Source organism: Ictalurus punctatus, chromosome 16 (assembly GCF_001660625.3).
Source record: "Ictalurus punctatus breed USDA103 chromosome 16, Coco_2.0, whole genome shotgun sequence".
In the NCBI taxonomy this organism is placed as follows: Eukaryota; Metazoa; Chordata; class Actinopteri; order Siluriformes; family Ictaluridae; genus Ictalurus; species Ictalurus punctatus.
In genome coordinates this window covers 23,448,151-23,474,709 of record NC_030431.2, presented here as the reverse complement: position 1 = coordinate 23,474,709, position 26,559 = coordinate 23,448,151, and the positions used below count along the sequence as shown (strand labels likewise).

General features: G+C 41.3%; 1 protein-coding gene across 1 annotated transcript in view; it reads left to right on the top strand.

Moving 5' to 3' along the window:
• Positions 1–4,145: 4,145 nt before the first annotated feature.
• Positions 4,146–26,559, top strand: part of kcnn2 (potassium calcium-activated channel subfamily N member 2) — a 52,709-nt gene continuing 30,295 nt past the window's right edge. Inside the window, exons 1-3 of the mRNA XM_017488356.3 lie at positions 4,146–5,008; positions 7,630–7,725; positions 24,188–24,606. Of these exons, the coding sequence (XP_017343845.3) occupies positions 4,199–5,008; positions 7,630–7,725; positions 24,188–24,606 (1,325 nt within the window). The 5' untranslated portion in view covers positions 4,146–4,198. The remainder of the gene's footprint in view (positions 5,009–7,629; positions 7,726–24,187; positions 24,607–26,559) is intronic.

Genomic DNA, 26,559 nt, shown 5'->3' with positions numbered 1-26,559 from the left:
ATTCACATAAAATTAGCAGTCTTACCTGTATTTATTGAGAAAGTCAAAAGAATGACATTTCTGATTTAGAGTCAAAATCGAATTGTGATGACAATGTTGTTAATGCTACAGACGTACTGACTGCTGAGCTTTTAGGTAGACATTGGAGCACCAAACGAAAAACACAGAGCAAATGCAAGTGATTTCTGGCTCGGGGGCTAAATAAATATATTTTCCGAGCTCACAGGTAAGTGTGTGTTTTGTTTAATTAGTTGCTGTAAAGACAGAATGTAAACAGCGAGTGAAATCTGTACACAGTCCTACTCAAGCCTACAGCAGAAAATGCTCAACGTTTTGTTAAGCTGTAAAATCCGATCAAAAGGCTGCGATGGTTCAAATCGTGCGGTTCGCCTGGGGTCTTTGAATTGATGTTAATTCTGTATTGGAACTATGATGGATTTTTGTATATTTGCAGGTGGTTGGAATAACTAGATCATCTGGGAGGTGTTCCCAATTAGCATATTCATGCATATTCATATGTATCCCTGACTATTCTTTATGTGAGTTCGAATTTTTCAACTACGTTTGTGTAAAGGGGGGAAATGTTTGGAATTGACTGTATACCAAACTATTCCTTTAATTCGTGGTTGGGGAAAAAAAGTACGGTCCGGTGGCAGAGTCCGGGGATCTCCAGGGGTCTGTGAAGCATAGCCAAGGGGTCTGAGTTTTTCTCATTTTGTTGCAGTGGTGGAAATAACAACCCACCATTAGCAAAATTATTATGCCTGTATAAATAATGGCAACTGGAAACTAATGACAATTTTAATAAAAATCTAAATCTATTGGGGAAAAGTTCAGAAATGAAAAACTCTACATGGCTCAAATAAATATGCAAATGTTATTGTATTGTATTTAAATAGTGTGCCTAATTTTTAATAGTTTGTTTATAATATCAATCTATATTTGCGGGATCTGGGATTATTTTACAGTTAATGGGCTCCTGACTAAATAATTAGAGAATTCCTGTTATAAATATACAACCCCAATTCCAAAACTGTTGGGACGCTGTAATAAAAACAGAACGCAATGATTTGCAAATCTCATAAAACCACATTTTATTCACAGTAGAACATAGAAAAGATATCATATGTTTAAACTGAGGAAAGTAACGCTTTTAGGGAAAAAAATAAGGTAATCTTGAATTTCATGGCCGCAACACCTCTCAAAAAAGTTGGGACGGGGCAACAAAAGGCTGGAAAAGTAAATGTTGGAGGAACATTTTTCAGTTAATTAGGTTAATTAGGAACAGGTCGGTAAGATGATTGGGTATAAAAAGAGTATTTTAGAGAGGCAGAGTCTTTCAGAAGTAAAGATGGGATGGAATCTGGATGGAAACAGATGTTGCACTAACACCTGTATATACCTTTCAGCATTGATGGTACCTTTCCAGATGTGCAAGCTGCCAGTTCCATAGGCACTACTGCACCCCCATACCATCAGAGATGCAGGTTTTTGAACTGAGTGCTGATAAAAAGCCAGGCGGTCCCTCTCCTCTTTAGTCCTCTTTAGTTTAAATGAAGTGGCGTCCATGGCTTCCCAAAAAGAATTTAAAATTTTGATTTGTCTGACCACAGAACAGTTTTCCACTTTGCCTCGGTCCATTTTAAATGAGCTTTGGCCCAGAGTAGACGGCGGCGTTGCTGGACCATGTTCACATATGGCTTCGTCTTTGCATGATAGAGCTTTAACCAGAGTTTATGGATGGCACGGAGAACTGTGTTCACAGAGAATGAGTTCTGGAGGTGTTTCTGAACCCCTGCAGTGATTTCCATTACAGAATCAGGCCTGTTTTTAATGCAGCGCCGCCTGAGGGCCCGAAGATCACGGGCATGTGTTTTTCACCCTTCTCCAGATTCTCTGAATCCTTTGATGATATTACGTACTGTAGATGACAAGATATTCATAGTCTTCACGATTTAACATTGAGGAGCATTATTCTGAAATCATTCCACACATTGTAGACGCAGTTTTTCGCAGATTGGTGAACCTCTGCCCATCTTTACTTCCGAGAGACTCCGCCTCTCTAAGATACGCTTTTTAAACCCAATCATTTTACTGACCTGTTCCCAATTAACCTCCGGCACTTTCTTTTCACTAACACTTACTTTTCCAGCCTTTTGTTGCCCCGTCCCAACTTTTTTGAGAGGTGTTGCGGCCGTCAAATTCAAAATTGCGTTATTTTTTCCTTAAAATCATACATGTCCTCAATTTAAACATTTGATATGTTTTCAGTGTTCTATTGTGAATAACATACGAGTTTATGAGATCTGCAAATCATTGCGTTCTGTTTTTATTTACATATTTACATTTCACACAGCGTCCCAACTTTTTGGGAATTGGGGTTGTATTTGACTTCACAGATATAATATAACACAAATATACATTATCTATCAAAATATCTACATTTACAGCCAATTAATTATTTGGTCGAAATTGTCATCTGCAGCAAAATACTCGAACTAGTAATATTCCACGTACAGCCACGACTTTGGTCTCGTATTTGTTTTCTTTGGGAAAACCCGAGGCGCAGATCTGTTACCGGAAAAATTGAGAAGTTGGAGGAATAAAATCTAAGTGCAGAGGAGCAGATCAAATACTAGGCCCATGTTTTTGAAATATGAAACATTTTTATTTTATTGCTCTGCGAATGTATTTATTTATTTATTTTTTGTCAAATGAAACTGCATCAGATCACTGTATAAATTCTACAGCCTACAGTGAAGGTAACTCAATTCCTCATCTCATTTAGTTTCAGCATTTTATCTGGGGATTCAACCAAGGGACCAAAATATCTCAACTCAACTCTTAAACATGATGTAGATCATCTGCGTGACCATAATAAATGTTTACTCTTTTAGAAGAAATGGTCCAAGGGTTCTGTTTTTTTGTTCTTTTGTCAAGGGTTCTTTTGGAAACACTGCTGTCTGGGTTCTACCTATTACGTAGGCTACTGTATAACTTTTAAGGGTTCCCCCAGTGGACAACGAAAGAACCCTTTAAAGCTTCTAAATTGATTAGGTATGTAGACATTATTCACCTGTGCTAATTTTGTTACAAATTTGGCATATTTGACCTCTAAGCCTATTGATTACTATTTTTTTTTTTTCATTAAATTTCCTGGTGGCAGGTCAGTCCAGACTTTTCTATTCCCAGCAACAAATTTCAGCTCTTCCTGGAGGATTCCCAGATGGTCCCAAGCCAGCTGTGAGATATAATCTCTTCAGCTGGTTCTGGCCCGGGGTCTCCGTCCAGTGAGACATACCTGATACAGCTCATCTCTCTAAGGTGCCCCAGCCACCTCGACTGGCTCCTATTCCGAGGGTCACCTGGATTATCGAGCTTGTCATCCTATCACGGAGAGTAGAGGAACCTCACCTCCACTGTCTGTACTCACAGCCTTATTATTCTGGTCATTAACCTAGATTACTGCATTTCTAAAAATGCAGTTCTTGACTCCGATCAGAAATTGTAGATTCTAGATTTAATAGCCTATGTTCCCTTGTCACTGGGGTGGTACCCTCGAGAGTATAGGATCCATCTTTTGCACTTTTAGTGTGTGTGTGCATGTGGGTTTTTTTTAAATTTTTTTTTTTACATGTTTAATGTTCCTCCATCCATCCATCCATCCATCCTCTATATCGCTTATCCTTTTCAGGGTCACGAGGAACCTGGAGCCTATCCCAGGGAGCATCGGGCACAAGGCAGGGTACACCTTGGACAGGGTGCCATTAAAATGATTTTTCATACATAATTGGACCTTTAGTTGGCTTTTAGAGTAACATAAAGGTATACAACATTAAGGCAAGTCAAGTGGGGTTTTATTGTCATTGTAGGAAAGATCAAATTAATAAACACACAAGACAATAAATACACTGCAAGGTCTAAAAGATGTATCCTTGTGGATAAAGGTGTAGGATGCACCTGGTAGGAAGGTAAATGATGCATTTCTAAGCTAGGTGGAGCCTACCTAATAAACTGGCCACGCATAGGTGTATTTCCTTTGCAGAAGTTGACGAGCACGACTTTCCCGTGCCTGTTTGTTTGCCCAAACCTTACTTGCTAGCAGAGTAACCATGGCAACCAGGAGCGCACTCAAGTTGGGAACGCCCACCAGCGCACACCGTAGCGCACACAGTCGGTGCGAAGCGGCGGCGCTGGGATGGGAAGCCCATTACAGCCGCAGCGTCGCTTCCTCCAACAGCAGCGCCTCCAGCCGCAGCACTGCGCACCGCGAGAGGAGGAAGAGGAAGAAGAGGAGGAAGAGGAGGAGGAGGAGAAGGAGGAGCGCTCCGGCGGGCGGCGCGACTCCCGCACCTGCCACGCGCGCAAAAGCCTCGTTTGTCACGGGACGTCGTCTCAAACCCAACTCGGCACTTCAGTAAGGACGCCGTCCGTCTCGTCTTCCCCGAGGCAAGGGTGCCGGTGCAGCGCGTGTGAGCTCACGCCTTCTAGTCATGGTAGTTCATCCAGGCAACATCACCACCGCCACCACCATCACCACCACCACCACCGCCACCACCATCCTCCGCAGCAGCCGGGAAGCCCGGTCGGCGAACCCCGCCGCGAAATAGCCGCCGTCGCGATGAGCGGCTGCAGATACAACGGCGGCGTGATGCGGCCGCTGAGCCGCGCCGGCTCGTCGCGCCGCAACCTGCACGAGTTCGACTCGGAGTCGCAGCCGCTGCAGCCCGTGTGCGCCGTGGACTCGAGGACGGAGAACCGCGTCAGCGCTCCGGTGCCGTACTCCACGGCGGACGGCGGAGGAGGAGGAGGTGGTGGTGGAGGAGGAGGAGGAGGAGGAGGCAAGCAGGGCAAGAAGAAGAACCAGAACATCGGCCAGAAGCTTGGGCACCGGAGGGCCCTGTTTGAGAAGAGGAAGCGCCTCAGCGACTACGCGCTCATCTTCGGCATGTTCGGCATCGTGGTCATGGTCATAGAGACGGAGCTTTCCTGGGGAGCGTACGGCAAGGTACAGAAAGTGCTTCTGCTGTTTAAAGCCTACACACTCAGCAGGGGGAATCCAAGGAGTAGTTTGGCTGATGCCAAATGTGCACACTTTCTATTTATTTATTTATTTATTTATTTTTAAGTAAATGCATGAAATGTTATTAATCAGACAAGACATGTGGGGACAATTCTGAGGTTCCTGAGAAAACAATAGGGAAATGTATGTATGTATTTATTTATTTATTTTCCAGAGAGAGAGAGAGAGAGAGAGAGAGAGAGAGAATGAGCTTATAAATTTGCTTATGTTGTGTAATCATTAGTTTGGAGCTACAATAATGCAGAAATTATGAAAACCCATCACCACCAATAAGCACTGTACAAACTGCGCCCCTCTCTAAAAGGCATGACTTGTTTAGGTAATGTAGCTCACAGTATGCAAACAATTTCCTATAAATAACAGAATTATTCTTATTTTAACTTTCACTTAGGAAGACTTGTGTCCTGTTCTAGTGTTTAATAGAGAGATGACGGCGTGTGTAAAATGTCAAACCGCATAACTAAAGTCTAAGATGAACACCTCTGCATGATGTTAAGTGGTGGTCTTCAGCGTTTATGGGTTGTTTAGAGCAGAGATTTTAATCCTCAGTCTCAAGCACCCACATTTATCTAATTACGCTTCCTGATAATTAGCTAATCTGTTGGATCTCCGTGTAACCAGTAATGTGCTGCTCGCTGCTCCCCTACAAATAGTGTCTGATGTGTTTTCTGAACCAGTAAAGCTACACTGTTTGGACACTAACCTACAGCGGTGTAAACATGATCCTGACACTACACACTATCAAGTGAACAGGATGTGATTTCAGACCTCCAGCCCACATTAGCCTGGTCGCTCCAATGCAAAAACTAAAGAAGCAGCACCAAACATGTCTTGGCTGATTGACCAGAGCTTTATTTTTCCCCCAGATTCACCCCTTTAAGTGTTTCCGGAGACAAAAGGTTCTCAATTCAGTCCATATTCTATATTCTCATCTATTTCCTGCCTGACACACGTGAGCAGGTAATGAGCATTCGGCCACCTGTCATCTTTACAACCTGCTCAGGTGAGTCTCCAGCTTGTACTGAATGAAAACGTGGAGCGGCTGAAGGTCTTTACGGACCTCTGGATTAAACTATTTCCTGCCAGGGTGTTTACAGCGTGGACGTAGCTAGCTTGTGTTTTAAAAAGAACCCAGCTAATATTTCGACGAGGCATTGTAAGTGGAGTTAATTGGCTACTTATAAAGATAGCTAGCTAAGAGCTTGATAAATAAAGGTACTTAACGTGACTACTTTTTCAGGAGTCCTAGTATTGCAACAAGGGATCGTCATTGATTGTCATTAGCTAAACATTCCCTAAGTATTAGATCAAATAAGGTATTAAATAAGCTTTTATTCAACATACAAGGCATCACTGCTGTCGCAACACAATGCCTACGTAAGTTACATAGCTAGCTAGCTTAGTAGTAAGTTACTATTCTTCTATTTTCGAAGAGACATCACGAATTATGTTGCTAGTTAGCTTTGTAGTAAGCCTCTATTCTCCGAGAAACATCCCCGCACTAGCATCGCATTATATTATTAAAGTAAACCATTCAGCTAGCTAATTTGGTAGTAAGCTGTATTCTGGTGTTTGAAAGTCCTCGCTGAATGAAGTAGCTAAACATTTATCTATCTCAATTACATAGCTAGCTAGCTAGCTTGGTAGTAAGCTACTATGCTACAGTTGTTATATTATTTAAGAATCTTCATTGTAGTGGCAAGCATGCTTGGTAGTAAACTACTGTTCTTTCATTTTTCAAGAAGCATCACTGCTGTAAACAGTACAGAAATTGGAGTGGAAGCTAGCTAGCTTTCCAGGTCGCAAACTGACGCTGACACAATGTTTATTGATGGGTCAGAGTTGGGCCACTTTGACAAAAGAGCACTTTTCTTAAGTCTGTTGGCGCGGGTGGGCCAAAGTTGGCTCAATGGGCATAATTACATTAGACCAAAGTTGCCATCCAACGCTGAATGACCGATGATGGTCCAATAGGTGCCTGGAAGCCTGACAGCCCTGGTGGACCAAATGTCAGTTTGCTACATGGGTTAGTAAGCTACTATTCCTATCAATGGAGTAACTAACGATTATTTTCATAATCTACGTAGCTATCAAGCTCAACACCACACCAACTTATGTGGGGTCCTGAAAGCTCAGTGGACCATCATTCTCACAACCGTCTCTGACTTTGTGGGGAAATTGTGAGCTACTCTAAAAAAACAGAAAGTATGCTAATTGACCAAGTAAACATATGCACATGAATATTTCAGCGAGTAATAGAAAAGATCACGGAGTAGCACGGTCGACCCTTTAACACTACACACGTCCAGATTACTTTAACCCCTTAAACTCTCAGCTTGGTATTATTCAGTAATTAATTCAGAAGCATATTATTCAGTAGTTCGATGAATTATTCAGACGACACTGACACTAATAGGAAAGGTATGTTTTTACAAGAGAGAGGAAACGTAAGTACAGACCTATAGACATGTCCTGGAAGTTTCAGGGGGTTGGTTAAACTGCAACACTTAAATGACCTGATTTTTTTTTTCCCTCTTCTTTTTCAGGAGTCGTTGTATTCATTAGCTCTAAAATGCCTGATAAGCCTTTCTACAATCATCCTTCTCGGCTTGATTATCATATATCACGCCCGGGAGATTCAGGTAACCCACACACACACACACACACACACACACACACACACACACACACTCGGACATACATGTGCACTCATATACACACACACACGCTCTTCCTATTTCATATCAGGTCCAGAGTAAATCGCTTAAATCAGCCTTTTCATGAGAGCGCAGTGTGATCTGTGCTACATCCTCCCTCCTGAAAACATGTTCAGAAGGGCACTTAATGTAGTGGTTAATAATACACAATCAGATTATGTCACCTTGGAGTGTATCCCTTCCCTTAATCAAATTATCCTGTGAAGTGCGCTGGCCGTCGTGAAGCTTTCACTCTAGAGATGTGTATGCAAAATGTAGTCTTTATTTATTTATTTATTTGAAAGCATCAGTCGTACAGAATCATTTATTTTGATCCGGTGATATTTTGTGCACGTCAGCCCCGGCGTTGAACTGAATTAGTGTCGTTGGGGATCCCCTTACAGAAAGTCATTTCTAGTCCGAGAACGTGACCGTTCTCTGGAGGAACGCCGCACTGTAGGTAATAATTCATCACTGCCGATTTTACTGTACGAACCACCACAGCGTGAGGCTGCTCCAGAGCCTCGGCGTTATCCTCCAGCGTAATTGTTTCATTTCGGTCGTTTTCGTCTCCTGAGAGGGTTAAGAGAACGCTCCGGACGCTCGGCTCAGCCGAGCAGCTCCCTGCACTTGGACAGAGCTCAATTTTATGACCTTGCGTCAGAGCCGAGTTTTTTTTTTTTTCTTCTTCTTCTTCTTCTTTTTCCCACCGCGAGTCCTGATTTCATAGCTCGTATGTTTGTGTATTGGGGTTTGCTGCTTTGTTAAGAGGACAAAAAAAAAAAAAAACAACCCAGAAGCAGGCTTGGAATCTTGTAAATGAGAATCTGATTAAGGCTGTTTCTTGTTTCCTCTGAGAATCGAATCAGCTCTCATAGCAAGATCTCACTTATTCTCTCTCATTTCATCCCCTACCGCAGTCACTAGGTTCCGGATGAACGCTTGCATCTCGTTGTGGTTTCTGTGATCTGAAACAAATCAGGAAATGACTCAAATTACTGCAACACTGTCATGATGGGTATTTTATTTTACACACGCCGGCTGGCGGTGTGAAGATCGATATCGAGGCCGTGTTTGCATCCTCAGCTTCCAGCCACGATATGAGAAACAACTGTATATGTATGAGTTAAGGTGTCGTACAGTATTTCAGCAGTTTACACTATTACCAGGCAACCAAGCAGGTACTTTTTTCCATAAAGCGAAAGCCTGTTCAATGCAACGCACACTATCCATACATCATCATCATCAATGCCTTTTTTTTTTTCTTTCTTCTCCCCTCATTAGAGGTCCAAGAATGCAGAGGTAGATTGATTTAACATTCGCAGCACTGCGTTATTCCGGCTACATGTGAACTTATTAGACCATTAAATTAGTCCGGCGCATCTATTGATAACCTATCGTTAAAACAAATTAATCATTTTATTAGCGGGACCGTGTTTCTCGTGATTTTAGTTTGCATGATAAGTGCCGCATTCTGCAGCGCTGACCGTACACTCGGTCATCCGTGCCGCGATTAAGCGAAATCACAGAGAAGGAGCCTCGTGTTCCAGAGATAAACCCGTGAAGTGTTCTGAGACAACCTCAAAATGTCAAGCTCCAGCAAAACTCATCTGACCTTCATCCATCATCAGACTCACATTTTTATATCTCCTCCGACGTGGAGATGTTTTTAAATTCAGAACAGAGACGGCGGACATGGATTGTGGTGTCGGTTGGCATAAATCACTTTTTAATTAAACTGTTGGAAATAATGAATGGTATTGTGTGTTTCCTAATCAGAATTGCTCAAATATGAGAAGATAGGAGAAGATAATAAGAATAAGAATAATTGACATTATAATTGGAAATTCCTGACTTTCTGTCCAGGTCATTGAGAAATTAGGGCGGAGATGGATATCTACAAAGTTACAAGAGAATTTGGGCAAAAATGAAATTACGCAGTTGTCCTCGCATTATAAATGTAGCTTGCTTCTTTAGTCTTGCTCCAAAGCTACATGGATAATGTTGTGAAAAGGTACAGGACGAGTTTACATCTTGTAATTCTGTCATTTTTCTCGCAGTTACGAGTTCTTGTTGCAATTCTGACTTTCTTTTTCTCGCAGTTACGAGTTCATATCGCAATTCAGACATTTTTATCCTCACAATTGTGAGTCCACGTTGCACAATTTTCACTTTAATTTTCACTTTATTTCTCACTCAATTCAGACTTTTTTCTCGCAGTTTCGAGTTAACATCTCACAATTCGGTCTTTTTTCTCGCAATTACGAGATAACCACAATTCGGACTTTTTTCTCGCAATTACGAGATAACATCTCACAATTCGGACTTTTTTCTCGCAATTACTAAACCTCACAATTCGGCCTTTTTTCTCGCAATTACGAGTTAACATCTCACAATTCTGACTTTTTTCTCGCAATTACGAGATAACCACAATTCTGACTTTTTTCTTGCAATTACGAGACAACCTCACAATTCGGACTTTTTTTCTCGCAATTACGAGATAAGCTCACAATTTTTACTTTTTTCTCGCAATTACCAGTTAACATCTCACAAAATTTGGACTTTTTTCTCGCAATTACCAGTTAACATCTCACAATTCTGACTTGTTTCTCGCAATTACCAGTTAACATCTCACAATTCTGACTTGTTTCTCGCAATTACCAGTTAACATCTCACAATTCTGACTTGTTTCTCCCAATTCCGAGATAACATCTCACAAATCTGACTTTGTATCTCACTCACAATTCCGACTGTTTTTCTCGCATTTACAGGTTTACATCTCGCAATTCTCACATTTGTTTCTCACAATTTAGACATCCACTTGACATTTATTGAGTTACAGAGAACGCACCCACAAAGCCATCAGTCATTCTCCATATACAGTAAGGACAACACTCATCAGCTAGTCAAGACACGGGAAACCAGACGCTAGCGCGCGCTCGTTACCTGGCGTTAGTCGCATTTCAGGTACTGCGTCAAGTGGATATCAAGTGATGTAGACTCATAATTGCAAGAAATAAAGTCAGAATTGTGCGATATGAATGAGGGAACAATCTTGTGTGCTAATAAAATAAAAAACAACAACCTCGCAACCCCATGAACTCTGCTAGTATGTCTTGTAAATGTGTAGTTGTGTAAGGGTAGAGATTAAATGTAGATGTGTCATGGCTGTGTATGTTTTCTTTTAGTCCATTTTGTTTTCCCCTGTGCTCATTTCTTACATACTAACAGCTGGCCAGCCCGTTCAGAAAACTCTGCCTCTTTGCACTGGCATTCTGATGTTGTAGCACAGGCAGCATGTTCTCGTGGGTTTTATACCAGACGTCATTGTGTGAATGTAGTGTTTCAAAACGGCTAGCTTTAGCTAACATCATTAAACATTTCAAATGTAACTTCCAATACCTCTTAATAGTTATTTGACCATTTCTTCTGAAATATTCTACAAGCTTTTGCGCAATAGCCTCGATTTGCCTTGCGCATCAGGATAATTTCGTTTAATCGTATAATTTGTAGTTTATTGGGGTATTTTACAAGATCAGCTGCAGTTTGTGGTTTAAATCTAGCTGCTTTGTTAATAAGTAATAAGAAAAAAGATAAATTAACATTCTTATGGTATGTCTGTGCAACGATTGCTGACGTGGCAGTAGCATGAAGCCGACATTTATTACATTGATACAAGCAACGAGCAAGGGATCACACGCAAAGCAGTGTCGTATTTTATGACCGACTGGCCGGATGGAAAGAACATGATGATGCAAAGCGGAGATCGTTACATTTTAATACCGCGTCACTGTGGCAGCGTTATCTTGCTTGTATCAAGCTGGTTATTGTTTAAAAAAATCGTAAATGTTTTGCATAACGGAATGATCTAAAAATACAGACCATAATATATACAGCTGAGATTCTAGCCCCTCCCCCTCCACATATCAGTAAGCTACCGTTGTAGTTTTGTTGCTATGGTTACATCTCAGCGGGCATTATTTCTCGCCGTTTGTTGCCTTTACTTTAAACATTTCCTCGCACTGAAGCCTGTACTTAATTCCTGTCTGTGTAATGTCATCAGTTAAAAAAAAACAACAACATTTTTAATAGAGTGATGTTTTAATAGAGAGATAGAGCGTACCATAAATATCGGCATTGGATAAACTATTATTTATCCTAGTTCATTCATTTAGACCTGAGGTAAAATCTTTGAGGTGTGCTGAGATTTTTTTTAAAAACTCAGCACTAACAACTTCCGGACCAATTTTGCCACGCTGCAAATAAAATGAAATTAAAAAAGATTTCGTGTGAAATTTGTACGAATTTCTCAAAAGGTTTGGAAAGGTCCTCAATGAACATCACGTGCGAGTTGCTGATAGGACATGGCATGTAACGCAAGTACCTTTTCAGTCTGTTATTAGTTCACCTAGTCTAAATTAGTGAATGTGAAGGCATCATAGTGAGAAGTCATTATTTTTGTTATGTTAACCCCGCCCACAAGGTAACACTTAAGGTATGTTCACACATCACAAGTCGCCAGTCGCTGTACTAAGTCGCCAGTAGGCGTTCCTACTACTGGGTGCCATGGTAACATTTATTAGTGGGTGGCACAACCAGGATTCCACTTATGACAACAAACCGGTTATCTTGCCGCTAGAGACGGAGAGCGTTTGGATATAAAATTCGCCAGTATATATGTGCATTATATCGTAATCTTTGCCATTGCAGCCATCTATCTGAGGTCAAAGTTCATGCGCTTTAGTGTCGTCACTCCCATTGGTTGTCGCTGCACCAAGTCGCTAAAGTTAAACTTTTCTCAGGTTTGTCGCATCGCCGGACACGCCCACATCTAATCACAAACGGTCGCTGGCGCTCATGTCGCCGGAAGTCTCCGGTTCTCATCGAATATGAACCGGTCGCTTTGTTTACCTTTTGAGTCGCTGTATACCTTTTAATCTTTATGTCTTCTCAAAGGACTTGAGCCAATAGAATTGTTCCAAATGTCCAAGTATTTATTTTTTTTTTGACGTTTTGGGTCAAACTATAGGGAAAGTTTCCCCAAATTTAACCTTAAGCGTAAGATTTTTTTTTAAAAGCCTAAAACACACAAGCGGTATGTGGAAAAACCGTGAAATAAGTGCTATTAGAAATCTTTCATTAATAAATAAATAAATGATCTGAATGCCAGGAAGCGCCCCATCTGGCGCTACATCATTAAAATAGTAACAAAGACACGGTTCTTGACACAGACAGGACCTGCTGTGTTTTCTGTGAGCGTGTACAAATGCTTCTTTCTTCAAACCGAGCATGTTTTGAGACCAGCCATCCCTTGAAATTTGAGTCGCTCTTTTCTCCTTCCTCATCTCCCCTCTTTTTTTTCTGTAGTACTTCATGCTCATTATAACTCTATAAAAGCAAGCGTGCCCGCTCGAGGAAGGACGAGAGAGAGAGCGAGCGAGAAATGAGTGTCTGTAATAGCTCGCTTACAGAAGCGTTAAGAACAGACACGTGTTGTCGATTCCCACCTTTCGCAAACATTAGGACAGATAAAGTTCCGCCTTTGAGAAATACCCGCCCACACCTGGATAAAGCAACAGCCCGTGTTTCCTTCAGCGCCTTTAACTTATCACTTCACCTCCGTCTCGCGTTAGAAAGCGCTCAGAGCAGATTCCCAGTAGGGACACAAACACAGTCTTACACATTATATTAGCGCTCATGCTTCATCTTGTCATCAGGACTGTAAATATATGCAGAAACGTTCACAGAATTTCAGAAGATGGAATTCATGTGCGAGCGATTTTTTTTTTTTTTCTTTTTTTTTTCTCCTCTTCTTGTATTTAAGGCTTGCACGTCTCAAAGGGACATCGATCTTCTGAATGGTTTGCCAGAAGAAAGGTGCTGCCAGTGTAAATGGCGCGCACACACACGCGCGCGCACACACACACACAACAAAGCACTATTTTGCACATTCCAACCATCACTGCTATTTGAGAAATCCTTCCTGAAGGCGTTTTTTTCGCCTATTGGGAGGGTTATTAGCATTACGAAATGTGACGAGTTAGCTGGCGTATAAAGCACGGATCGTTTCCAGGCTTCTCCTTTTTCCATCTTTAATTCAGCAAGCCGGAAGAATCCGAAGAGACCAGGCGCCCGTTCAAAATGATTAGTGCATCAGGTTTGGTTAATAAGTGTCAATAGCTCCCATTTCAATAATACGTGTCAATAGCTCCCGTGCGGTACAGCAGAGTGTTAGCGTGTTAGCGTGAGTGTTGTCGGACCACGCTGGCATCACTTTTTCTAAATTTATAAGTTTTATATATATATAAAGTTATATCGAGCTCCTTGTTCCGTTTTGTTACTTTCTCATTATGTCGATCATTTGCTATAGCTGGTGGCTATTATTAGCTCGATTGTTCCTCTAATCTTTTTTTTTTTTTTTTGATGTTATCACACTGTAAAGTTGTTACCACTTTATTACCAGCAGCTCCGGCGGTTGCTGAATCATCTGGTTTTCCACTGAGCTGGAAGTTATTGGATTGTGTAGGCTTGTGACAGCTCATAAAGGCTGGGGGTCAGTCAGTGTTTAGTGTAATACACTGTAGTGTAACATACAATCATTGCTTAAGATTAAGCTTGAGAAAGAAGACAGCAGTGGGGTTATTTCGTCATGACTTGGGGTTATTTTGTGGGGCGGCTGTGGCTCAGGTGGTAGACTGGTGGTTGTCCACTGATCGCAGGGTTGGCGATTCACACGAATCCGCATGCCGAAGTCGTCTGAGGCAAGACGCTGAACGCCGAGTTGTTCTCGATGGCAGGCTAGCGCCTTGCATGGTAGCGCTGCTGCCATTGGTGTGTGTGTGTGTGCGTGTGTGAGTGTGAGAATGGCTGAATGAGAAAGCGCTTTGTTGAATTGCTAAGGTTAAAGTGCAGGCCATTTACCATTTATTTTGATTGTGATGCGTTTAGCGCGGTCAGTATGAGCTTGAGTGTCGGTCAGACTCACTCAGGGTCTCCCTCTCAGGAAAAAAAGGTACGGGGGCTTCAAGGCTCCGCTGAAGACTTTTGTATCTTTAGTCAGAAAATGATAGCTCTTTCACACCTGGACTATGATGAGAATCGTCAGATTTGATTTGTTATAATATATGATGCACAAAATAATCCTTTGCTGAGAGACAGGCACAGAGGCCACGCCTCTTTTGCTGAGAGACAGGCACCGAGGCCACGCCTCCTTTCCTGTGAGACAGGCACAGAGGCCATGCCTCCTTTCTTGAGAGGCAGGGACGGAGGCCCCGCCTCCTTTCCGGAGAGACAGAGACGGAGGCCACGCCTCCGTTGCTGAGAGACACCTTCCTTACCGTCTACTCATGCGCGTGCAAGTGTGTGTGTATGTGTGTATACTCAAGAGTGTGTGTGAGTGACAGTGTCAGTCTACAGAGGATGTGTCGGATCTTTTAATCTGGTGGTGAAACGTTTCCTCACTGACACGGAGAAAGGTGTCTCATTTCCATTCTTCACCGCGACCTTTGTGTTTTCACTGCGCTGACGTCTCCTGGACAGAATTACAGTCCAGATACAACACGATTAAACCTACAAGCCCGTTCCGTATAGATTCACCATAGCGAGTGTGGGTTATCTTTAGCTAATCCGTTCCTCACGCTCAGCATACCTACAGGTTTACCGTTAATCAGGATCGCCCGTAAGCTTTACGTCCCGCTAACAGAGTCCGGTTGATGAAATACGCAGAGACCGTACAGCTTCTCAAAGTAACCTCCTACAGGCCGTCTGTTTATGCAAAGTGGCCTCTTACCATCTCACTCTTTGATATTATAAATAAACCATGGCGGTCATTTCTAATTGAGGCGAGCCTCTCAGGCTGTAATTCACTAATGAGACGGAGCGATTTCTTTTCCCAGTGACAAGATATATGCTCCCATCTCCGCATTACACAGATTAAATATTGAGCCCCGCTCCATTAGTTATATTGAGCAGCCTTGAAACCAGTAACCGGCCTGCACTGCCTAGCCGAGTGACAGATGCCGATGACCGTCGAGTCTCGCTTCAGATCCTCTTCTTCCTGGCCAAAAAGTTCAAATCAATAGCAAGACAAAGTCTATACTCGTAAGAAACAAAGGAAATTGAGTGTCAGCACTTGTCAAATCCATCATGGTGATGGTCAGGCTTAAGGAGGACTGACTGCACGACATCTGGCGTTGTATTTTCATTGATCTTATTGCAGATTAAAGTCATTTTAAACCGTTAAAAATAATCGACGTAGATTTATAAACTCGTTTAATGTTGTAAGAAACGACTAAAAATAACATCTCTACATCCTCATTACTCTCATTCATATCTCCATGAATTTCGTTAAAGATTATGCAATTTGGAAATGTTCCACGTCTCCTGACATCCTGTACAGAAATCTGGCTAGTTAACTGCAGGGTTGCCAAATCCACAGTTTCTACATCCTCGCTGATGCGATTTTATTCTTCTTCTGTCCACGTGTTTGGGATTGGACGTTTTGCATACATTAAATAAATGATATAATTGTTTATAAGTTAAATAGGTAGCTATGATTGAGATGTAGTGGACCGAGAGGTAAAATGGTACATCAGTAGAATTCTGATATTGTACTTTTTGCTCTTAATCAGTCCTTCCAGGATTTCACGATTTTGCAGAAATTCGCACAAACTTGCAGTTGAAGAAAAAAAAAAACCGCAGAAGGTTTTCCGCAGACCTGGGCCGAGACGCGTCAGGTGACGCCATCACGACGCGTATTCAGCCTCTTCGATTCACGTTCGTGGAACATGAGTGCAGCTAAAAGGTCTCCAGCAAACTCCACTGCGAAAGAGCGTGCGAAACAATTTTGTGCCATTGCAATTTTGCGAATTCGAGTAGTTGTCCGCAAAAAAAAGCACGAATTCTCAAATCTGATTGGTCGATACATGTTAATTAACTATAACAGCACGTCTGACGGTAGTGGCAGCGTACTTAACAAAGACAAATGTATTAAATATCCGTATACTCGTTGATACTGTGAAGATTCTTTTTGACATTCCTGGAAGGAGTCTAAAACTGAAATCGAGATTTTTACGGAATGAAACGATGTCATTTTTGGAAAACTCCTACGCGATAAGAAAAATACAACGCATGCTGTTATAGGACCCTTCGGGACGGTAAAGTTTTATTCCTGCTTTTATTCCTGAATTCCTGAAATCAACTAGCTCTCGGTAACTTCTGGACTCTACAGCACCTTGAGAACCCGAGATGAGATCAACTGTCCAGTCTCTGCCTCCGTCAGCATGTTTTATTTACGCTATGAGCCTCCAGGAAATCCTCTTGACCCCCAGGGTTTCTTTGATTCATTTGGTCACGTTGTTGCTCAGGTCAGCTTGGTTTGTTGTGCGTGTAACTTAACCTACGCGTGTATATGTGCGGTGGGCGAACGTAGCGGCTCTACCCGTCCGGTGGCTCTGACACTCCGTGCGGAATATCTGATGCGCTGAGGTGAAGACCTCTTGAGGATTGTGTTGCAGGTTGTCCATTACCATAATTAGTTTTACCTAGCGAGTAGCTTTCCTTGCACAGCCCAATCTAAATGTTTAATCACCGCGCTTTGGAAGAACAGACTTTCGGAAAGCACTTTCGTGACAGCCGATCGCCCCTGGTAAACAGACGAAAGATTTTTATCCCCCTCCTCGAGGCCACTTTTGCTGCCTTGAGGAAGGTCTGTATTTTTATTTCTTTATTTATTTATTTACACCCCCCCCAGCTTGTCTCTCCCTGTTTAAGCTAAGCACGTGTGGCCTGAAGCACACAGTCTGGCTCGGAGATGCTGCATTCCTCACACTTGTCAGAATTACTGAGAAGCTGGAGGACTCGAGTATTCCTGACACCGATCTCTGGTCTATCCTTGACAGCTCGGAGCCGTGCAGCATGTCTTATGAGATAGGAGGACATGAAGATCAGAAAGGGAAAATCTAACTCATTAATTATACAGCTTTGACACGTATTTGTTTATTTCCTCAGGGAAGCAGATCAGGTTTTTATGGCCTACTATATTCAAGCATGTCACGATATTCGTGTGCATTGAAATTAAATACAGCATTCCTTCCATGGACACACTTTGAAATATTGGCCTATTTTCTCTCTCTCTCTCTCTTTTTTATTTATTTATTTATTTATTTATTTTAACAATGTCATTATATTCGTATTGTATCGTTTAGATCCTGGGTGTATTTCCACCTTGCCCCCACAATTCCCAGAATACTGTAGGTTTCAGATCTACCGCGACCCTGACCCAGATCCGAAGTCCTTACCGAAGACGAACGAATAAATCACGACCGTTAGGAATGACGGTTGAAAGGCGGTCAGCTTCTTTTACGGCTCGCCATATTAACACATGCTGTCCATCCCGACTTCATGAAGTTCAACACACGGTTGCTTTCACGCGCACGGAAATATTGTCCCGTCTCCAGAGCACAACACGAGGACAGATATTTGAGATGTTTCATCAAAATTTGAAAGTCCAGCTCCGTGATTCTGCTCTGTAACGAATTTAGTTTCAATGCGTCGTTTGTTCATGCGTTCGTGCTCATAAAGGGCTGAAGAGAAAAAGTCAAAATCAGAAAAGTTAAATGTCCCTCGTTCATTACGTTGGGTGTAAAACGATACAAAAATAATCAACGAATCAAGGGTGGTGCAATGCGTCGTAATGTGAAGTGGAGTCACTTGTACCACTCGAAAGTTGATTATTTTATTTATATATATATATATATATAATATAACAATTATGTGTGTGTGTGTGTGTGTGTGTGTATGTATGTATATAACAGCATGTCCTGATATGTTTCCTCTTATACTGCAGCAATTTTGCCACCGATAACTATTTATTTATTTATTTATTTAGCTTTTTATCCATTTCTAGCTAGGTCTAATATTGTGGAACATCCATAAAAGGTTCATGTTATTACTTACATTACGTCCTCCATCCTAAAGACTTTCCTGTGTTATAAAACTTAAAGGAACAGCTTTACATTTCCTCCTCCTCCTCCTCCTACTACTACTACTACTACTACTACTACTACTAATAATAATAATAATGCCACATTTCTAACCCCAAAAGGACTGCAGCAATACAAAAGAAGACAAATCAGTGAAAAGCCTAACAGCCGCCGTCTGGAAAATGCAGGACACGTTATAAATGTAAAAGACTTTAAAAAAAAAAGTTAAACAGGCACAAAAAAGAAAAACCAAGAGCTCTAAAAACTTTTAAGGCTCTAGCTTGAAGAGTTTACTGAATTAAAGAAGTGTAAAATGCAGTGAGAGTATTTTTATATGCTGTGTAATTCTCGTGCGTGTGTGTGTGTGTGTGTGGGAGGGGTGTAAATGGAGGTTTTTTGTGTTCTAACATGATTATGTGTGTATGATTAGTGTGTGTAGGTGCAGTCATGTAGCTTTCATTTTGTTCCATACGGCGTGTCCTTGAGTGTAATGCGCCGCCTAAAAGCTCCAAGATGTATTTTTGTTTGAATGATTCGTGGTTTTGTAACATGCCATAAATATACAATCTAGGTCATTGATCCCGTTTCACTTCCAGTAATGGAACAGAGGCATTTTTTTTCTTAATGGTGGGAAGAAAAAAAATTTTTTTATATATATATATATATATATATATATATATATATATATATATATATATATATATATATATATATATATATATTGTGTGTGTGTATGTGTGTATATATATATATATATATATATATATATAAATTGCTGGCAGAGAGGCATTTTATAATTGGAGATTCTCATTTATTTAACGCTGAGATTTATATGGTCTTTACGTCCTCTGAATTATTGAAGCATCCGGACCTTTTTCACGCTGATGACGCGCAGCCGGGTGGCAGGGAGCGAAGTGAATAATTAACCACGTAAGGGGCTGGGACGTCTCTGAATCAGCTCTGAATCAGAGCGTTTTGCGTGAGTGAAGGTTTCCTGCAGGCGATAAAGGCCTCAGGTATTCGTTTCATACCCTTCACACCCATAGCTGATTTCACTAATGAGCTCTCGCGCCTAACAAAGGAAGGGAGTTAACTAGTGAGATCGGGCATTGTGCGCAGGGTCGGATCAAATACCCCGTAGCCTGTGACGAACGGCTGCTGTATAGACTCTGCATCGGGAAACTGTGTGGACTTTTTTTCAGTATTTGCAGTAAATCAGCAATAGACTGGACTTGCATTCTGTGGACCGTATATTTACCAAAGCAGTGTAACACAATGACACTATGTGTATCTGTATCTGTTCAGTGCTCCAGATATCCATATCTGTATGTGGATTTAGGTAGGAGTATCCTAAACTATAACTTTTTTTTGTTTTTAAATGAACCCTACTACTCTGCCCCCAGAAACACCGGAAAGCGCTTAGGGGGAAAAAGCAGAGCTAGAAATGTCAGCACTGACAGCATGGCTCTGACAGTTCCTCAACCTCAGCTACATCAGTCCAGTAAATAATTGGTCTCAACTAGAGATGTGCACAAGACTGTTTTTTAAAACCCAGTCCCCAATATTTAGTTGGTTCTAATCCCAAAATACAAACAAACTAGTAGCCCCCCCCCCCCCCCCCCCCCCAATGCCCTGTGAACCTTTCTGGCAAGTTTTCTTCATCATATTATCTATCCATTCTGCATAACATATTCATTTTGAGTTACATCCCTAAAGCAGTGTGAGGATAGTGAAGTGTTAGTGGATATATACTTGGGGGGGTCATTAGAATTTAGAAATGTTGACAATCCAAGGAAACTTTTGAGGAACCTTTGGTTTGTCTCTAAAAGGTTCTGTATAAAAACCCTGTAGCAATAGTTCTTGTTTCTTGTAGAACCTCATTAGAAACTTAGACTGCCCAAAGAACGTTTGAGGAAACTTTTTTTTTTTCTCTGAATGAATTGTTCATTTGTCCCTTAAGTGTTCTATGTAGAACCCTACCACAGTTGCGTTCTCATTTATTAAAAACTTCACCTAGAACCTCATTAGAAAGGTAGAACTGTTCACCATTAAATCCGGAATGGTGCCTTGGTTTGTCACTTAAATATTCTGTGTAGAACCCTGAACCATAGATTTCCATGTCAAAGAGGCTTCCAAGTAAAACGCTTTTAGGAACCCAAGAACTCTACATATGGATTATTTAAAGAACCATCGAGGAACTAAAATATATATATATATATATATATATATATATATATATATATATATATATATATATATATATATATATATATATATATATATATATATATAAAATTTTATTTATTTATTTTTGAGAATGTAAAACGAGTTTAAAGATGTTTTGGCACATTTCTACTGTAGAAATCTGTTTGAAAGAAACCTTTTCAGGAACCCAGGAACTTTTACAGGAACCTTAGGTACATTTGCACGGAATGAAATAATTTCCTTTTCTTACAGCAGCATGTCTCGAAGTTCCTTTTATACAACATCGATTTGTTAATTACACTTGATTAAATAATGTACATTTAAAAATATATATATATTTACATTTAATAGTTACATTTTATGCTGTGGAATGTTGGAAACAAGTTAGTTCCTGTTATTACTTATTATACTAATGATACTTATTCTACTTATTACTTATATTGTTATTACTGCATTATAGCAGGTATAAATAATGATTCCCTCACCAACCCCTCTTTTTTGCTCTGTCTTGACAATAAAAAGACCAAAAAAAAAAAAAAACCCACAGCAGCTTCTGGAAAACCCTGAAAGTTCTGAAGACTTTCCCATGGTGGAAAACGTACTAACTGTTACGAAGCGCTGACACCCGAGACTTCTTCTATAAAATGCTAAATGAACGTCGCCTCACATAAAACGTCCCCATATCAATGACTAGACTTTTTCCACATGCTTTTGTTGTATTTTTAATCTTGCATTATCAGGAGCCATACAATTCCCTGTGAATTAGCTGTTCGTGTGTATATATTTATATATATATATTTGCCTCGCAGCCGGAACTACTGTCAGAGCTGCCGTTATGGGAAACAAATCAACAGCTTAAGACTAATCAGAAACAAGAATCCAACAGGGCTGTTGTATAAAACCCTATAAAGAACAACACATCTTCACCCGCAACAAGAATTCCGCTTGAAAAGTGCCCGTAGACTCTCCTGCCGGTTTAACAGTAAACCTATTACTGTGCGAGTGCCTCCAGAATGCACAAGCCTCATTGAAATTCATCGTGTCGGGAGTTTATGCTTTCCTCCTGTCGTATCTGAGAGTTGCAGACACGCCAGATAGAGTTGAGACTGAGAACGGGAAAGAAAGATGAAGAGGGAGAACGGTGAAATATGTGGCGCTGACGGAGAACGGCGAGTGGACCTTGAGGTGACGGACAGCTCGAGGAGGACGTAGGGAGGGAAGTTTATCTGCGCAGATTATCAAGGAGGGGAGCCGCTTTGACAACACGCCCGTTTGGGTGGGAGTTATTTATCGAGCCGAAGGTGGAGGCGACGGAGAAGGAGGCGGGGGAGATGTTGAGTGGTTCCCAGGCATGAGCCAGTTGCAGAGAAACATGGTGGCAGTGCCTGAAAGATGGGCTTGCGAATGAGCAGTGAGGGATGAGTGCTGGCACGGGCTGCTGAGCTGAGATTGAAATTGCAATGTATGTGAGTGCGTGTGCTGAAAATAGCCGAGTGTTTTTCCTCGTACCATAGGGAAAGGGACACGGTCACAAACACACTGCTGCGGACAAAATCATAGCACGGAGATCATAGTGATATGATAAATATTATATTAATATGGTGCGAACGGTGCTTACGCAAAGATTGTCATCAATCCATTGCGAACTGCGAATTCTGAATGAACTATTCATAACAACAGCCAACACTGCTGAAGAGCTCCGATTACCTGAATATTACATGCAATCTGAACCTAATTTAACGGCCATGCGAGGTGTCGGTGTCTTATCAAGTCTTTATCAGAATGTAAGAATGAGCCAGTGTTTACTAGTGCAAGGTCTTGGACGTTAAATGATGTCAGTCTCGGCAAAACCTCAGCTGCGTCCAGCGTTCTTATTCAAAAGACAGCGAGGGAGACATTATGCGAAACATTATTAGATTCCCTTTCGCAAAAATCCAACCTCGCAATTTTTTATTTATTTTTTTTAAAAAATCTTGTAAAACATGCACTATGAAATTTGTTTCTTCAGAGAAGCTGCATGTTTTATTTATTTGTTTATTTTTCCGCTCCTAAATTGGTCGTTGTGTAATATGACGGAAACGGTCCCGTACAGGATGTGAGGCCGATGGCGGAAGAAATTCTCGTCTTTAACGGATTATTAAAGTAGAATGTGTAGCGTGTGAGAAGAGTTCCCTGCGTTCCTCCACCTGACTCCGCCCCCTCCGTTACGCCACGTGAGCTTGTTTTTAGAGAAACGAAAGAAACTAGCGACACATACTTTTCATGGCAGGTTTTTTTTTTTTTAGAGAAGATAAAAAATCAATACCTTTCCGAGTCACCGGGATGGTCCACTTCGATTTTTGTGAATTGAATATGTAATGTGATGTTGTGTACACTTTTTAAAAAGATTTAAGGTACAGGATTGTTTTTGGGGTAAAGCTTTAAAGTTAAATTATATGCACTTTTCTAGGTAAAACGTATCACCCCAGTGACAACGAAAGGTACCATTTAGTACCCCTTTTTCTGAGATTGCAAAAATGCTTGGGGTTTTTTAGGTGTCTTTGAAATTAGGTTGTTGTTTTTTTTGTTTGTTTGTTTGTTTGTTTTTTACAGATTACCGATAATGTTTGATTGGAATGGGATTGGCCTAAATTTATTTACTCTTCCTGTTTATCAAAGTTACTCATTCTGTATTATTGTTCGTAACACTCATTGCTGAACCAAAAGTCCAGAGGGCGGAGTCAGACCTGATCCAGCTCCTCCTACCTGGGCGGAGTTGAGCCAGTAGGTTGAGACAAACTACTGTTGTTGCGTCTCAATTTGCCTCTCATATACTATGTACCTTTGAGATACTCAGTTGAACGTACTACGATTTGGGACACGTTAATTCTCATCTCGGATCCTGTTTAGTACGGATAGTAGGCGAATTGGGACGCAGCATGCGTTTCAGGCTGGATAAGTGCGTTTGTTGTTGCAGCGTCTCTTGGGTTAGGGATTAGAGATTAGGTTTATAGGAGGAGTTGGATTAGGTCCAGCTCCACCCCCTGGGATTTTGGTTCTCAGTTATTGGTCTGCATGTAAACATGGTGATTATTTTGTTCTAAACTGTCACATTAATTTACATATCACACAGAAAAAAAATCACTCGAAACACAGTGAATTCTTTGCAGCTTTTCAGGTTTAAATTCAGACTGTTTTCATCATTTTATTTTTCCTCTCTCCCCCACCCCGCACCACCTCAGCTGTTTATGGTAGACAACGCAGCGGACGACTGGAGGATAGCCATGACGTACGAGCGCATCTTCTTCATCTGCCTGGAAATCCTGGTGTGCGCCATCCACCCCATCCCGGGCAAATACACCTTCACGTGGACGGCGCGCCTGGCCTTCTACTACACGCCGTCCAAGACGGACGCCGACGTGGACATTATCCTGTCCATCCCCATGTTCCTGCGCCTCTACCTGATCGCCCGCGTCATGCTTCTGCACAGCAAGCTGTTCACGGACGCGTCATCACGCAGCATCGGCGCCCTCAACAAGATCAACTTCAACACGCGCTTTGTCATGAAGACCCTCATGACCATCTGCCCCGGCACCGTGCTGCTCGTCTTCACCATTTCCCTGTGGATCATCGCCGCCTGGACTGTCAGGGCGTGCGAAAGGTGTAGCAGCTCACTCACCCACACACACACACACACATATATATATACACTGTTTAGGCTGGGTTTACACTCCAACACATATGCTTAACATCCGTGTTTGTCATTGCATCCTGCAGCGTAGCAGAGCGGCATTAAAATTCCGTTTACGTTCCATGCTAGAAAGAGCAGCGCTAATTAAAACAGCATCGATCGGGCCTACAGCGGTGACACATCTGCTGTTGGAAAACAGTAGCATGTTGTCTTGTCGGTTTTTTTTTTTTTTTTTTTTTTTTTAATCATCAGATAAGGGACTGCAATCTAATTTTCAGCCTTTCCTTGGCTCCCTGAAGGACACTTTCAAGGTTAGAGACACCTTCATACAAAGAACATCATGCCATAGCGCTATTTACCACAGTATATTCTGTATTAACACACCGCTTCTCAGTTTCTCTCCCGGGAATTCCCGCACTGCAGATATAGTAACTGTTTTTCCTACACCTGACTCATCCAATAATTACACTTACGGTTAAGATAATTAGGACTACAGCAGAGGTGCCGTGCTGCTGCAGAGACGAAATGTCACACTTTCTGAGGTGTGAGTCACAGCATCGTGGGGCACTCCGAAATATTCTGTCTGCTTGGGGACGATGTGTTCATTTGCGGTGTTTCCAGTTTATTAGGTATACTGCGAAACAGTCACTTGTAAGTTGAAGGGAAATGCATTGAAAATATATTAAGCCATACCTTGAGCAAGCGTTGAAGTAGCCTTGAACTCACAACCTCCTCTGAGCATCGGGTTCTTATTCTGTAGATGACATTTTCTTCTGTTTACTGGAGCGTTATGCATGGTCCCAAATTGTGATGTCACTGAATTAGCTCTGTGGTTTTTGGCCAATCATGTTTAATAAGCAGATTAGTAGAGGATTATGATGTGGTACATGTGAAATTTTAGCCACAGAACCGTTAGCCGGTATGATAATCTACGTGCCTAGCTAAGTTAGATTACAAATGCGAGCTGGTTTATTAGCATAGTTCTAGCTAGGTAAAGTTAAGATTAGGATGGCGGGAGCACCAAGAACGTGTTAAGCAATGTATTATTCTACAAATTTTGAATAAAAATACAGTGCAGGGATTGTCGAGTAGGAGTGAGGATAACTGTGTGGGATGCTGTCTTCCTGTCACACCTCACAGTCTGGAGCGTTTCTCAGGTTTCATTCCTGGAGCTGCTTTGTGAATGGTCCTTTAGGGAACAACCTGTTCAACAGTACGCTTGGAAAACCAGGACAAAGGCCCGTCGGGTCACCCTGACGCTTCGGTTAGCGTTTAAAAAGTACACAAACTAATTGTGGATTAACACAATCTAATGCTACAGATGGCAGCTCGTATCAGTGGCTTGCATATTAAACGTTTTAATATAAGCTCCCTGATTACTCTTTCTGTTTTTTTCAGTAAAGCTGCATTCATTACGAGGGAAAAATCTGATCCTCGATCTTAAATCAATATGGACTAGCGAGTGAATGTTACAGAAGCGCATTGCTGCAACCTAAGAAGAATAATCCCCATCAGTATGTCATTAATTTCAGAAAAGTTTTTTTTTCTTGTACCGCTATCGTTTTACTAGCAGAACGTTTCCTTTATGACGAGAAAACGTCTCATTATTGTGAGGAAACGTCTCATTATTGTGAGGAAACCAGAAGACATTGCAGTACTACTGGAGAACATCTTTTTTTTTTTTTCTTTTTTTTTTTTTTTTTTTACAAAAAAGCATCTTGTTTCTACAAGAAAACTTTGCATTGTTATAAGAAAACATCTTGCTATTACAAGAAAACCTCTCAGTATAACAAGAAAAGATCTAATTTTAACAAGAAATCCTCTAATTTTACAAGAAAACATCTCATTTTTACAAGAAATCCTCTCATTTTACAAGAAAACATCTCATTTTTACAAGAAATCCTCTCATTTTACAAGAAAACC